General features: G+C 39.6%; 1 protein-coding gene across 1 annotated transcript; it reads right to left on the bottom strand.

Moving 5' to 3' along the window:
- Nucleotides 1-9112: 9112 nt before the first annotated feature.
- LOC309697406 (uncharacterized protein) lies at nucleotides 9113-14688 on the bottom strand (the record flags this gene model as incomplete). The annotated part of the gene is made up of 8 exons (XM_082519287.1): nucleotides 9113-9196; nucleotides 9409-9474; nucleotides 12268-12318; nucleotides 12445-12603; nucleotides 13042-13293; nucleotides 13839-14105; nucleotides 14385-14444; nucleotides 14658-14688. The coding sequence occupies 8 exons, from the start codon at nucleotides 14686-14688 to the stop codon at nucleotides 9174-9176; spliced, it is 909 nt and encodes a 302-aa protein (XP_082375413.1). The 3' UTR covers nucleotides 9113-9173.
- Between the last annotated feature and the right edge of the window lie 1063 nt (nucleotides 14689-15751).

The raw sequence follows: 15751 nt of genomic DNA, 5'->3' as shown, positions 1-15751 counted from the left end.
ATAACCTCCCACTTCAATGATAGCAAGGATGCAAGAAGCCTATGGCAAGGCATCCAGGCTATTACAGACTACAAGCCTGTAGCGCGTAGCTGTGAGAGCGACACCACTCTGCTCAACAACCTGAACAGCTTCTTTGCACGATTTGAAGCACAGAATAACACACGCCCACAGAAAACACCACCACCTCCACACGACCAGCCTCTGTGCCTGTCTGCTGCCAGCGTGAAGAGGACACTCATCACCATCAACGCCCGGAAAGCAGCGGGTCCAGATAACATCCCTGGTAGTGTGCTGAAAGACTGCGCAGAGGAGCTGAAGAATGTCTTCACAGACATCTTTAACACCTCCCTGAGGCAAGCCACTGTCCCATCATGCTTCAAGACTGCCACCATCATACCTGTGCCAAAGAAACCATCCCCAGCCTGTTTCAATGACTACCGCCCCGTGGCACTGACACCCATTATTATGAAGTGCTTTGAACGACTAGTCATGTCACACATCAAATCCACCCTACCTCCCACCCTGGACCCACACCAGTTCGCATACAGAGCGAAACGATCCACAGAGGATGCTCTGCCCTCCACCCAGCCCTAACTCATCTGGACAAGAAAGACTCATATGTGAGAATGCTGTTCATAGACTTTAGCTCAGCATTCAACACCATAATACCACAACAACTCATCTGTAAACTGGACAGACTGGGCCTCAGCACCTCCCTCTGCAACTGGCTGCTGGATTTCCTCAGCCAGAGGCCTCAAGCGGTGCGTGTGGGCAACAAGGTCTCAAACAGCATCACCCTGAGCACGGGGGCTCCACAAGGCTGTGTGCTCAGTCCTCTGCTCTTCACCCTGTTGACACATGACTGCACACCAACCTACAGCTCCAACCACCTTGTGAAGTTTGCGGACGACACAACGCTGGTGGGGCTCATCACCAAGGGCGATGAGACCCACTACAGGAAAGAGGTTGAGCTCCTGACCACGTGGTGCAGAGACAACAACCTCCTGCTAAATGTCAGTAAGACCAAGGAGATTATTGTCAACTTCCAGAGAGGCCACACCTGTCACCCCCCATTGACCATCGACGGCGCTGCGGTGGAGAGGGTGAGCAGCACCAAGTTCCTGGGGGTGCACATCAGTGAGGACCTCTCTTGGACCACCAACACAGCATCACTGGCCAAGAAAGCACAACAGCGCCTCTACTTCCTGCGCAAACTCAAGCGGGCAAGTGCTCCACCACCCATCCTGACTACATTCTACAGAGGAACTATTGAAAGTATCCTCTCCAGCTGCATCACTGTGTGGGGCGGTAGCTGCACTGACTATAACAGAAAAGCTCTACAACGCATTGTGAGAACAGCTGAGAGGATAGTTGGTGTACCACTCCCCTCCCTGCAAGACATTTACACCACTCGCCTCACCCGCAAAGCCATCACAATTGTCAACGATGCAACCCACCCCGCGCACTGTCTGTTCAGCCTCCTGCCCTCTGGAAAGAGATACAGAAGTCTCCGCTCCCGCACTACCAGGCTCACCAACAGCTTCATCCACCAGGCTGTGAGACTGCTGAACTCTCTTCCCTCCCGGCTCCCAGCCAGCAGAATCACCAGATTGGCAGAAGTATAGTAGACAGATTGGACTCTACCCCCCCACACTCTCCAACAAGGAAACACTCTCTGAACCAAGAACTGAAAACATTCCTGACTTGCATTGCAATTGCACACACCTGCTGCTATATATATATTTTTAGTATTCTTTTAGCACTATTTATATTATCATATTACTATTTATTATCTTATTGTTAGGGCTGTTTTTGTTTTTGTTGTGCATCTGCACCTTATTGTTGTCAATGCCTACGCATGGGACAGTGTGAAACGTAATTTCAATTCCTTTGTATGGCAAGTACATTTGAAGAAATTGACAAATAAAAGTATTCTATTCTATTCTATTCTATTCTATTCTAAGTAGCTCCCCTGACGAGCCCTGATCACCAACAGGTGCGTGGTAGGAACTTCAGGTGTGGCCAGTCCTCCTGCAGGGCCACACCCATCAGGCCTGCATGTGGCTGTTGTCCATCCTCCAGCCACACATGTACACACCCACACCCTGCCTCTGCATATAATGAGTGGAACACCGAACAACACAGCAAAGCGCAGAAAAACACACATCCCCAAATAACAACAACAACACTAATAATACTAATACTAATAATACTACTACTACTAATAATAATAATAACGTTCCATCCTACTCACGGACCCCTGAGTCCTCCTGAGCCAGGTCTGTGACAGTTGTGCTGTTTGGAATTTCACTAGATCATCAATTTTCAATATTTCAGAATGCAAAAATAGTGAGTTTGTATGTTCCCTATAACCTGCATTGTGGATGATTCGAATTGCTTTTTTTTGAAGAGTAAAAAGTGAATGTAATGTGGTTTTATAGTTATTTCCCCAGACCCCTGCACAATAGCTTAAAGGGTTAAAAAGTCTGGACAATACCATAAGTTACGAATGGTTGAAACTCCACCTCAAGTCATTGTGTAAGGCCATGAAACCAATCATGATTTAATTAACATAGGAAAAAAACGCTTCTTGCAACAGCATACTGAGGGGAGTGAATTCACTCTTTGCCATTCTGATGGGACCAGGTGGAGTAAGGAGGACTTGCACAAGGAATACACAACTGTTTTTGATATTTCTCTGTGGCAGCAAGGACGGACCTGACCACACTTCAACACTTTTCAGCATCTTTATGACAGTTGCTTGTTCAGACGACTCCTGGCTGCAGCTTTTCAGCTCACAGATATTCGTACACATGGCTTCATCTTGAGCTGACCAGTTCATGTCTCATCAATGTGCTGAATTATTTCACAGTGCACCCTGCAAAAAGTATATCTAGGCTGAATGTGTTCATAGGATTTCAATCCAGAAACATCCAGCACAGCTGAATTTGAAGCAGGGAGAGTCAGAAAGAAAAGCCAGTGGAAGCCAAAGATGGAGAAAAATGTAGGGTCATCTCTAGGCCCAGGTGGAGCAGCGAGCCAAGTCATGTTACCGCAGGCAGTTGTAGAGGCAAAAGAAGCTACGGAGGAAGCTGAAGAACTATCTGAAGGTGCTGGAAATACTGGGAACTTGAAAGTTTTTGCAGTCTTTCACCACAACTCCAAAATTACCATCATGTAAGCATTGGGCAAGGGGGGCGATTGAGGCTCAAGAGTTGGGAGTTCGTCTCGTAATCGGAAGGTTGCCAGTTCGAGCCCCATCTCTGACAGTCGTGGTCGTTGTGTCCTTGGGCAAGACACTTCACCCGTTGTCTACTGGTGGTGGTCAGAGGGCCCGGTGGCGCCAGTGTCCGGCAGCCTCGCCTCTGTCAGAGCGCCCCAGGGTGGCTGTGGCTACAATGTAGCTTGCCATCACCAGTGTGTGAATGGGTGGATGACTGGATGTGTAAAGCGCTTTGGTGTCCTCAGGGACTAGTAAAGCGCTATACAAATACAGGCCATCTATCATCATATCATAAGACAGAATTATAATTAAAGTCATAAAGGTATACGGGTTTTCATTCTTCACAATTTGGTACTCAAGTTCCTGGAGTTACCCTTGATAAGATATTACTGATCCAACAGTTAGAAGAATGATAATGTATGCTACTAGCTGTGTCCAAATTGGGGGGCGGCATCCTTCGGAGGACCCAGCCTTCGTGGTCTATGTGGACCAGGTCCTTCAAAGACTGAGAAAGCAGGAAGTGTGAGGCTGTGAAATGGGACAGTCTAGCCTTCAGGTTTGCGTCATCTCGGTAAAGTTTAATAAACTCAGCCATCTGCTCCTTGCTATCTAAAATATAACAGGACATTGGAGTAAATTCTCGACAGTCGCACACATATAACTCTAACTCTGTGTCAAATACTGAGCTTCAGTAAAGATTCAAGTTCCAGTTATTTGTATTTGCTATCACCTTAAATATTCACTCAAAGACACGTATCTTTGACAGTAACCATCTGACAGAGATGGTTTGAAAGATGGTTTGAAAGAGGAGTGAAAGAAGTCATTTATGTCCAGCTGCTGCTGACTCTTCCTCACACACTGGGTTAAGTTGGGCCATGAAGGATACACCGACCCATCGTTAAAATTCAGGGAAATAAAGGACGCATTTGAGGCTGCATTTTGAGCAGTGTTTGAATTGGGACAGCCTTCGCCACGTCGCTGTGACGTAATCGGCCTTAAAATGCGGCCTTTAAGGCTGCAGACCCTAAATTGGGACACAGCCACAGTAACACCTTGGTACTTTCCCATGACCTTTTGAGCATGCCAGCTGTGAGAAGTGTCACAAATGTTTGTCCTGAGAGGGAGGGGTCGGTGGAGCACAGTTCATGATTGAAATGCAAACAGCAAAACTTTTATCTTCAATGCTTCTTTATTTTAACTGTGTAGCAAAAAGGTTGTTGGGTCAAAATAGTTGTTCCCTCAATGCAGCTTTCCAACGTGGCTGACACTCTTGTAGTCATACAAGAGTCCACTAGACAAGTTTTTCCACTTAAAACATCGCTCTTTCAGATATTTGTTGATGAACTGCCAATTTTACCCCCCAGTACAGAAGACTCTGCATGTGGATCTGATCCAGCACACGTCAGGAGAGCGCACAAATGATTGTGAAGAAGCTACGGACATTTGATAGCAGGTCTTAGATAATCGTGAGTTATTGTGTCTGATGGTGAAAAGCACAAGTATTTTGGAAGAGGCATACAGGCACTGTGGAAACAGTAAAGGTGTGTATGTTCTCTAAAACTGTTTTGTGAGATCTTTTTTATTTCTTGTTTTTTTAAAATGTGACACATTTAATGTGATCTTCAAAGAACATTATTTTAATAAAACTTTTATTCCTAATCTTTGAAAGTATCTCAGATTTTGTCAACTCGATTTTATGAATAAAGTGATATCAATTCATTAAATCCTGGATCCATTTTTTAAAATAAATGCATTTTGCCAGGAAAACCAGAATCTCATATCAGAACCTCACAAAACTATTTCAGCAACCAACAAACAGCTAAAACATAAAGCATGGACCTGATGCATGCAGTGGGCTGAAAGCTCACTGATTCCGAAGCTGCAGGTTTTTGTTTCTCTCTAACCAAAATTAGTTTTTGAAAAATAACTTAATTCAAGATATTTCTTTAGGTTTGAGGTGGAGTCTTATGATGCTGGCAGCAGCTTGGTTGCTGGCAAACAGAGTGTGCATTTAACAGTCAAATTCCGAGCCACTGCAGCCCCCTGTGGCCTCTGCTCCGTAGCTGCTGGGTGACCTCTCGTTTGGGGCTCTACTCAGCTCTTCCCAGGAGGGTGGCACGGTTCCCCCCCCCCTTTTGGTGGTCCTCCTCGGGTCCTCGTACTCTGGGGCCTCTGGATATCTGGGGCCTGGATCTCCTCCATACCTGCTTCATACCCTGGGGGACGGGGCTGTGGCCCCCCCACACTCCCTAGCAGATCGTTACATGGAGAAACCTTTGGAATAAAAGCATGCTGATCCACACAGGTGTACACAGACGCCGACTACACCTTTCTTGGCTGCTGCCTCAAAGCACATTGTGCGCTGTCTATCTTGCGTGCTGTACAATATCGTTTAATATTTAGTATTTACTGTTATCTACTGCTAGCTAGTTTATTGTGATGGTGCTGTATTTATTATGTTGCTCTTTTTTTGTTAGCTTTTTCTTCTGTTTTTATTCTCCATACAGGTGATCCAGGTGTTTTGTTTGTTTTTCTTTCTTTCTTCCCCCCCTTCTCACCGTCTCTTCTCCCCTTTGGCTTTCTTTCTTTCCCTCTGTTTCTTTCATTCTTTCTCCCTGTCTTATCCCCCAGTCATGTCTGTCCCGTTAAATAAAATAAAATAAATACATAATTATAATAAAGGTCAATCAAATGGACCAATATGGCAAGGACATGATGATCCACTTGGTAAAATAAATCCGCTTGGCATCTTTCTTGGCCTTAAGACAACAATTCTGATGGCTAAAGATCCAAACGGGACACAAAACAACAAAACAAACAAAAAAAAACCCAGTCAAATTCCGTGCATCCCTTCCTTCTTTAAATGTAAGTTTCCAAGTAAGAAATGAATCCCTGCATGTGCACTGCTGGTTCTGTTGTGCTGGCTCCAACGTTTAACTGACCATCATTAACAGAATGCTAGAGGCCCTTATTGTGTGTTTTTTTTTTTTTTTGGGTATTGCAATGCGTTTAATTACACATTTAGAACGGGGGCAGAGAGGGGATAGCCTAACATATGAAACAGGAAAAGGCGCCATGTAATCCATTTATTTCAACAAAGTATCTATGTTTGGTCACTGTAACTAAATAAAGCTACTCATATTTTGTATTTTAATATGTTTATTTGTAGCATACTGGCATATACATGGTGGAAGTGGAAGAGATGGTTTTAACATGAAAAACACAAATTTCCATAATGTCTAAATTTCAAGAGTTAATGTTTTTAAAATGTGGAATATTAATCCTTTGCATATTTATGTTTTTTGCTATGACTTAAATATGCTTGATAAATTATTACCTTGTTACAATATTGCAGTTCATCATGAAATGTAATGAAGCTTTGTAACTTAAAAAAAAACTTGAAGCCACAAAGTTGTGTTTACTTCCCTGGTTTGTGGGGAAAAAAGTGATTAAATGATGGCTCAATTTTATCCTTATATTTATTCTTGGCATAGCAAGTATAAGCTTAATATAAATAATTAAAGTAAAGCATAAAAGAGCTGAGCATCACCTCTGAGCATCTTAATCATATCCTCTTCATACTTCTCAAGACACACAGTCTGACCTAAAAACAATTGGTTAGTTTTCTTTGACTTTAGTGAACAGTTTCTGCTGACAAGCCACAACTTATTCAGTCTGTGCACTAGACCACACTGCACACAGAGTCATGCCCAGTAAACTTGTAGGTATAGGTGTATTTCACTGCTCTGTTTTAGAAAATAAAGAAATGCGACACATTTACATCAGCGGTTGACCACAGTGAGTACTCGCTGTTTAGAAGAAATGAGCTGCAGCAGCTCTTCTTTTGAACAACATTCATGCACAAGCAAAAAGAGCAGAAGCAACAACAGGCTTAATTTTAACTTCTACATAAGAGACAGAAGTGTTTGTCAGCATGTGAACTTTGTGAGTACTTATGATCAGCCACATCTGGCAGCCAGCTATTTCTGAATATACACAAGACATGACATTTTACACACTGACATTAACACCAAGCCCAGCAGATGATGTACAACTTGTTCAATTGCGATAAATATCTTCACTTTCACTCAGATGTGATTTTGTCTTTGTCTTTTTTTGAGACCTTTCAAATATACAAGAAGTGCAGAACAAAAAATGTGCTTATTTTTTTAAAGCATAGAAAAATGCTATTGTTCATATTACAGTTCTTCTCGATTACTTAAACACCCAAAACAGTAAAAACAAATACATTTAATATTTACCACCCATCACATATTACATTTTATCTGAATGCAACACATAAGGAATCATAGTAAAAGGCCCTAGAACATAACATGTCGTCATCTAGTGATGAGATACAGCCATAATGAGAGGGCAGACAACGACAGTAACATCAGTGATGATGAACACTATTTGTTATTCACTGTATTCATTAGGTCTAATTTGAAATCTTGGTAAAGTCTAACAATCGGAAGAAAACAATGTCACTCTTACATCAGAATATTTTTTTTTCTGCAGTTTGATCTTAATGACATAAATATTAGCTGCTCCAAACAGCTTCTTGATTTTTATCCTACATTTTATTGACATAGCTAGTTAAGTTTTAGCATTGCTTTCCTAGCATAACAGATATGAGGAATAAAAAAAATTATTCTTCATAAATATGTATTTTTCTCAATACTAAGATATGTAAAAAGTTTTTGGCTATTTTTCTTTTGAGCCTCTGCACTTTGCAAAGTAACAAGTTACTTTGCATGTTGTAATTGATCACAAAACATGACAAAGCTTTGTAACTTTATAAAATGACTTGTAAAGTGACAAAGTTTTTGTGCATTAAAAAACAGAAAAAGGGAAGTCACTCTTTTTTAACCATCTTTTAAGAAGCAGCTCGATAAGGTTTAGTCTGAACATTCTGACATTAGGGAACTGATATATAGCCTATCAAGTATAGGTTGTCTAAAAACAGTTAGAAATGAGCTGAGCCGATATATGCATTTTTTTTCCTTTTTTTTTTTTTTTTGCTCATTCTGTTGGTTTTTGTCTTTTGCCCTTCTCCCCCGTCCCTCTTCTCAGCTGTTTCTCTTTCCCTCTTTCTTTCTCCCCTTCTTTCCCCCAGTCAAGTCTGTCCCGTATTCAGTAAGTGAAAATAAAATAAACAATAAAAGGTGAATCAAATGGACCATTACGGCAAGGCTGGGATGGTCAATTTGGTAAAGTAAATCCGTTGGGCATCTTTCTTTGCCTTTAGACAACAATTCTGATGGCAAAAGAGCCAAACGGGACAGGCAAAAAAAAAGAAAAAAAAAAAAAAAGAAATGAGCTGAGCACCACCTCTCAGCATCTAAATCCAATTTAGATGCTGAGATTACAGCGTTACACTTATTCAGCTTCTGAGTTCTGCTTTCACAAAGTCTCAGAAAAAACATGTAAAATAAGACAAAATCATTTTATTTTGGGTGACTCAACTGAACAGCTACTGTGTCAGCATGAGATAAGCCACAACTTATTCATCTATATAACTTTTTACGTGTAGACATGCTGAGGATAAAACTGCAGTTATATTTCACTGCTTGCCACAAATTTGGTTCATCTGCACATTTACATTAGTGGTTGACCACAGTGAGTGTTCTGTTGAAAAGAAATGAGCTGCAGCAGCTTTTTTTCTTTTGAGAAGCATTCATGCACAAGTAAAAAGAGAAGAAGCAACAAGTGCTTTAAATTCAACTTCTACATAACAGACAGAAGCGTTTGCTAGCATGTGAACTTTATGAGTACTTATGATCAGCCACATCTGGCAGCCAGTTATTTTTGAATATACACAAGACATGACATTTTACACAATGACATTCACATCAAACCCAGCAGATGATGTACAACTTGTACAATTGCAAAAAAAGAAAAAAGTTAATTACTTCATCAACTTCACTTTCACTCAGATGTGATTTTGTCTTCAGTCAGCTCTCTTTCTGCGACCTATCAGATGTACAAGAAGTAAAGAACTAAAACACTATTTTTTAAAGGGGGATTCATATTTCACACCAATATTAACTTCACAGGACATCTGCTAAACAACCATGAACCATTAGTTATCTTAATATTATAGTTTGTATTTAATATTTACCACCACAGATTACATATTAGTTGAATGCAATACATAAAGAATCATTAATCAAAGTTCCTCTCACCCTTGAGTTTAGTCTCATCCGGCCGTAAGGTGGTGTAAATGGCTCTAGAAGATAACATGTCATCATCTAACGGAGAGATGCAGCCAGAGTGAGAGGACTGACAGCCACAGTAACATCAGTGATGATAAACACTATTTTCTATTCACTGAATTCATTAGATCTAATTTAAAATCTTAGGAAAATCTGACAATCAGAAGAAAAAAAATGTCACTCTTACATCAGAACATTATTTTTCTGCAGTTTCATCTTAATGACATAAACATCGGCTGCTCTAAACAGCTTTTTGATTTGTACCTAATAGTTTGTTAGCATAGCTAGTTAAACTTTAGCATGGTTTTCCTTTTCCTAATATAGCTTTTATTTAATATTTAAAACCCATCATATTTAAATACACCACAGTCTCATTCAGGCTTAGGATGTAGTAAATGACGACAGAAGACAATATGTTGTCATCTAATGGAGAGATACAGCAGGAGTGAGAGGACAGTTATCCACAGTAACATTAGTTACAATGAATCCTATTTGCTATTCACTTTATTCTGGTAGTTTTATTTTGATGACAAGCTGTTCTGATGAGCTTCTTGATTTTTAAAATACAGTGGTACCTCGAGTTACATTCCAAAAATAACCCGAGACAGGTATAATCCTTGTTATAGCGAGGGACCACTGTAAAACAGAACAGCTTTATTGCCATTGTAAATCAGAGGTCTCGAACGCCAATCCTGGAGGGCCGGTGTCCTGAAACTTTTCCATGTGTTGCTGTTGCAACACACCTGAATAAAATTAGTAGGTTATTAGCAAACGTATAGAACTTGATTACATGCTGAAGTGGTAACCCCTAACCCTATTCTAGTAAATTTAATTAAATGTAAGTGTTTGGAAAAATGTACATACTTTTTTACATACTTTTAAATTTAAGTACTTTAATTGCACCGTGTTCATTCACTCATGAGCTGCTATACAATTAATCCAATGGCTACCTCAGCATACGGACAAGTTCTATAGAACTTGAGACACATGGGAAAGTTTCAGTTGCAGCCCTGAAGTACTGGATTTCGAGACAAAAGAACCATACAATTAAAAGTGTCAACACACTAGGTTAAAAAACGTCATTTGTTTCACATTAGTTACATGCGATTAATATTCCCAAAAAAGATTATTATGCATGATATATTTTGACATCTGCATGTTGACTAATAACAACTAGAGATGGACTGATCCGATATTATGTATCGGTACCAGTCTGATACTGACTTTAATTACTGGATCGGAGCAAAATAGAAAATATAATCCTATTCATTAAATATCAAAAAAACATCTCACAATACTTGCTACGGCATAACTGGCTCATAACCGTAGCACATCGGAGCAGCATGCGTCACGTGATAGAGCAGCTGTGGCGTGCAAGACGGTCGGGTCTGGTTGAGCATTTGGAGCCTGGCTACCAACCCGGCATTTCATCTCCGAGAAAGTTATCCCAGAAAGAAGTAAAGCAAGTGTGTAAGTTCATCTCTGAATGTTTGTAAAGCATTCCCGCGTTAAGCTTAACAACCGATATATGGAGCGACTCCCTCTCCTGCTGCTACTTCAATCATGAAACTGATCAATGATCAGCTGATCGTCTCTCTTGTTTGTTTTTGGCCCACTTTGCACCAGAAAGAGGAAACCACCGTCTGAACAACAGCAGCATGTTTAAGCTTGATAAGCTGTTGTTAGAATTGATTTAATATTACTTTCTACACCAGGATCTTTTTCTACGTAGCTGACGGCTGGTAACTGAGCAGGGGCGGATCTAACAAAGTTTAGCCAGGGGGGCCGATAGGGTATGAACAGGGAAAAGGGGGCACAAAGACATACTTTTCTTTCTTATTCTCATTTAAAATGTCTAGCTTTTAATAAATAATTATCTGAATCTTATACCCAAAGTTTTAATCTGATGTAAAATGAATAGAAGTCCATTACTGTATATAGTAACTATTAAGTCTAATATACCCTAGTAAGCTATAGTACTTTTTCCTTTGGGAAGGTACCATCTGTGCAGTCTGCAATTTTGTTGAAGAAAGATGTTAAATCTATTTAATTATTCTTGAAAACAAATGTATTTCTGTGCATTTTTTTCCACACTGCATCGAATTAAAGTTGATTACATTGCTTTAGCATCATGAGGTGGAGGGTGGTTCCCCCTTTTTTATATGCTGGGAGTTTGCAACCCTGTTAGTTAGGTTGCTTAATATTTCCGCTAAGTACTCTTTAAAATACCAGAATAGGGAGGATGGTGCAGGTTTAAGTTTATTAGATTGATCAGTGTTGCTGAACTATGAAATATTTTGGGTGCAGTGTATTTTTTTGCATGCAGGTATAACAGAATAGCTTTAGTGTTTTGTTTTAAACTTGAGTATGAACGTATACAATATGCAGCAAGATATTAAAAAAACTGTTTTATTGATTAAAAAACACTATATCGGATTCATATCGGTATCGGCAGATATCCAAATTTATGATATTGGTATCAGACATAAAAAGTGGTATCGTGCCATCTCTAATGACAACTAGTGTTAATTTAATTGACCAGTCTTGCTTGCATAGTAAGGTTAGACTCAGAAACAATACAGCAGAGTGGGAGGTAGATCTAGCTCTCATGCTCCCTGTTTCTCATGAAAATGTGACAAAATATTAAGAGCAGATATCACTGAAAAAAGCTGGCGAGGGACTAAAATCACAGACCAAACAATAACATAACAAGAAATATCCTAGTGTATATAATCTACTAAAGGACTGTGTTTCTACTTTGGATTTCTGTGATGCTGTAGATTTAAAGTTCATGTTTTTTATTCTTAAACAGATGTTGGCTTTCTTGACCTGTTTGTGCAGAAGAGGGAGACTGGAAGGAGGCAGTAGAATTTTTGGCACCTGCTTATGAAAAAGACAAAATAAACAAGAAAAAAAGTTATTTGATGACAGCCACCAGGAATCATTAAGCATGCTTATTGTTATAAAATAAAAGTTCATGTTTTGATGAGCCAACTGTCAGCATACTTGTTTTCAAAGAAGTTTCTTCTGAGTGACTTCTGATGGTTTGTTGATGTTTATTACATTGAAACAGTCCTGCCAGTATGAGCAGAATGACCACCAATAAAACACCCAAACCAATGCACAGCCACAGGTAGCGCTCTACAGAATGCACTGTAGGATGACCTGCAAGAAAGATAATTGCACTGTGTATTAGAAATGATTAAAATGATGTTGTAATTTACTCTAAATATTTTTATATTTATTTCATGTAAACACTCAGATAAATCCCATTCAATACAATTATGTACACCCAATGTTTAAAAAAAGGTGTTGTTGAAAAAACGGCCACATTTGGACTACACATAGCCTGTGCACAGAAGTCTGATGGACGTCAACACCAGACGTTCAGTAGAGATTGAATAAAAAGTCCTTGCGTTATGTTACAAAACAACCTCTTCAGTGGACCAAAACTGAACGTCCAAAAATGAAAAATAGATCATCACTCTGACATCGCTTTGCACAGTGGCTATGTTCATCATAGACCATATACTGTTTCCCACTTACACACTTTTTAATGAAATGTTAAAATTTATTTAGCTAGAAAATATTGATGCATCTTACTTCCAACAGTTAGCCAGCTCTCTGGTGATTCTCCAGCATCAGCAATACTACATTTGTAAAGTCCTTCATCAGATTTGGATACAGTGGGAATCATTATGTTTCCTGATGAGCTGCTCCCAATGGAGATGCCATTTTTATAGAAATCTGCAGTGTAGTTGGAGTTTGCATCCTTTTTTCTACAATGCAAGGTCACGTTTTCTCCCTGCATCACAGGTTGGGCAGGAATCTCCAGGATCACATGACTCTCTAAATCTAGATGGCAGAAGATATGGCAGTTGCCCACATGGAACAGATATATCTAAATCTTATAAAGTTTTTATCTATCTTGTGTGAAACATGTATGAAAAGCATATACGAGTGAAAACAGATATAAGATCCCTTGAAAATTTATATAAAAGTTTTGACTAAAACAATATATGAAAGGAATGAGAAAGTGGACACCTTCACTATATGAAGCAAGCCAAATCTGATTCTTTTATACCTTTTTTCCATTTCTTTTCAATATGGGTAATTTGTGTAAAACGTGAATTTTGTTAAAATTATACAAACATAGAAATCATTAATTATGACAGATGATAGCTCACAAGGTTTGCTCAAGTTGCAGTAAATATATATATATATATATGTTATTTTATTATGATCGTGATGCATTTTATCAAGAAAAAACCTTACAGCCAATGAAAACTACAGTACCAAATATGACACTATGCATTGCTGTAAGTGATGTACTAAACAGAAAAAAAACAGTCGATGTACTAAATATGTTAACGCATAATGTTTTTTTTCTATGGACATACCAGTTACAGTGATGTTGGCAGAGTTGCTTTTTTGTATTCCTCCATGTTCACACCAGTACTCTCCACTGTCAGCTGATGGATATGCATTCATAATTTTGCAAGGTCCAATCGATGTTTCCCAGTTTGAAGCACATGGTCTAACACCTCCATTTATCTTTTTCATCACTCTCCATCCAGTCCGTCCATTTAGCCCTTCACAGCTGATAGTGATAGATTCTGATTGAAAGAACTGCTGTCTGTTTGGAACAACTTGAGGAAAACCTGAATCTGAGACAGAAAGTCAAATACGTTTTCAAAGCATGTAAGCTTTCAAATGATAAAGATTTATACAAGCATATTTACTGTAATATTAAATGTACATATGCATGTGGTTATTTGAGAAGTGTTTTAGAGGTTTATGTTGTAGCTAAACCTCTAAAACTGGAAAATAACAACTGCAGAAGTTTCAGAAACTTCTGCAGTTGTTAAGAGATATATTAAAACTATTACACACACTATTATAAACACACTTAAGAATACAACCCCCCCCAATATTTAAAAACTTACCATGTGTTTGAGAATCACTGAATTCAGCTACTGTAACCAACAGCAACAGAACATTCAGCACTGAAAAGATTGAGAATGACAGTTTTAATATTTAACATGTTTTTAATGTTTTTGCAGTAATAAGTCCTTTGCATTTGTTAGTGAGTTACAAATATCCAAAATGAATACATGCAAATATATGGGTGCATTTTGTACATATTAATTTCCCTTACGTAAATTTCCTCTGTTACAGACTTAATATCTTATTTATAAAAAGACAAGGTCAGTACTCACAGAGTCTGATGGTGGGAAATCTGACCTCCATGTTGTCTTGCTGCTGACTGCGTGAGTGTCAGACTGAACTGAAGATATATTTTTTGTAAGAACCTCCTCTTCCTGTGTTTCTGTGGTGACTGAGGCCCAACAGGGTTCCACTTCAGTCACTATGATTTCTTTTATGCCCTTTTTAATTGAATTTAATGTTTTATTAATTCTAAATTATTTACACACACAGACACACACACACACACACACACACACACACATATATATATATATATATATATATATATATATATATATATATATATATATATATATGAGATAATGATAGGGAAGGCTTAGCCTTTCAGGCCACTTATACCAACCGTCCCTGGCATGTAAGCTCATTTGGCCATCTGCTCTTTTTTGTACAGAGCAAATGATTGTTTAAAATGTCAATCGGTTTCTAAAATCAAGTTTTATTGTTTCTTTTCGAGCTGCTAAACCTAAACTAAATCTTGTTTACACTGTCTTTTTTTATACCACTACATGCCTATAGTTCACAAAACTGCAAGGATGGATAAGTTGTCACGGCCCATGGCTCAGCATCCAGGGAGCCGTGGGAGGCTGCGGTGGCCACACCCTCGGGCTGGGCCGCCTCCAAACCACCTGTGTCCCATCTGAGGCAATCACCGGAGGAGTACTTCAGCCAACTCTGATGGCTTCTCTTCGCCAGTCCGTAAGTCTCCTCCCAGTGTGACCAGCGTTCGGCGTGGAAGCCTGCCTGCCTGCCTGCCTGCCTCCCTCCCTCCCTACGATTCCCTTCATGGGCACCTCTCCCCTCCAATCTCCACAGTCCTGCTCTACCTGTAAGCCTCGGCGATTTATGAAGTCTAGCTGCTTCTCTCCTGGCAACCTGCGTGCTGTTAACTGTGTCTCACCTTTTGTTGCAGTTTCCCCAGGATCCCGATTATGGCGCTCCAAGGTTCCACGCTCCTCGTCCCTTTCTTATAGAAAAAAAGAAGAACAACATATTGCTTTCTTTACCTGCACACCTTTGTGGTCTTGCTACCTAATTCCGCTGTACAATGACAATAAAAAAGGTTCATGGTAATTCTGGTGAATAG

This window comes from Aulonocara stuartgranti (assembly GCF_965226115.1).
Source record: "Aulonocara stuartgranti genome assembly, chromosome: 3".
NCBI lineage: Eukaryota > Metazoa > Chordata > Actinopteri > Cichliformes > Cichlidae > Aulonocara > Aulonocara stuartgranti.
Note: the sequence above shows the minus strand (reverse complement) of the source record. Positions and strands in the feature narration are given on the sequence as shown.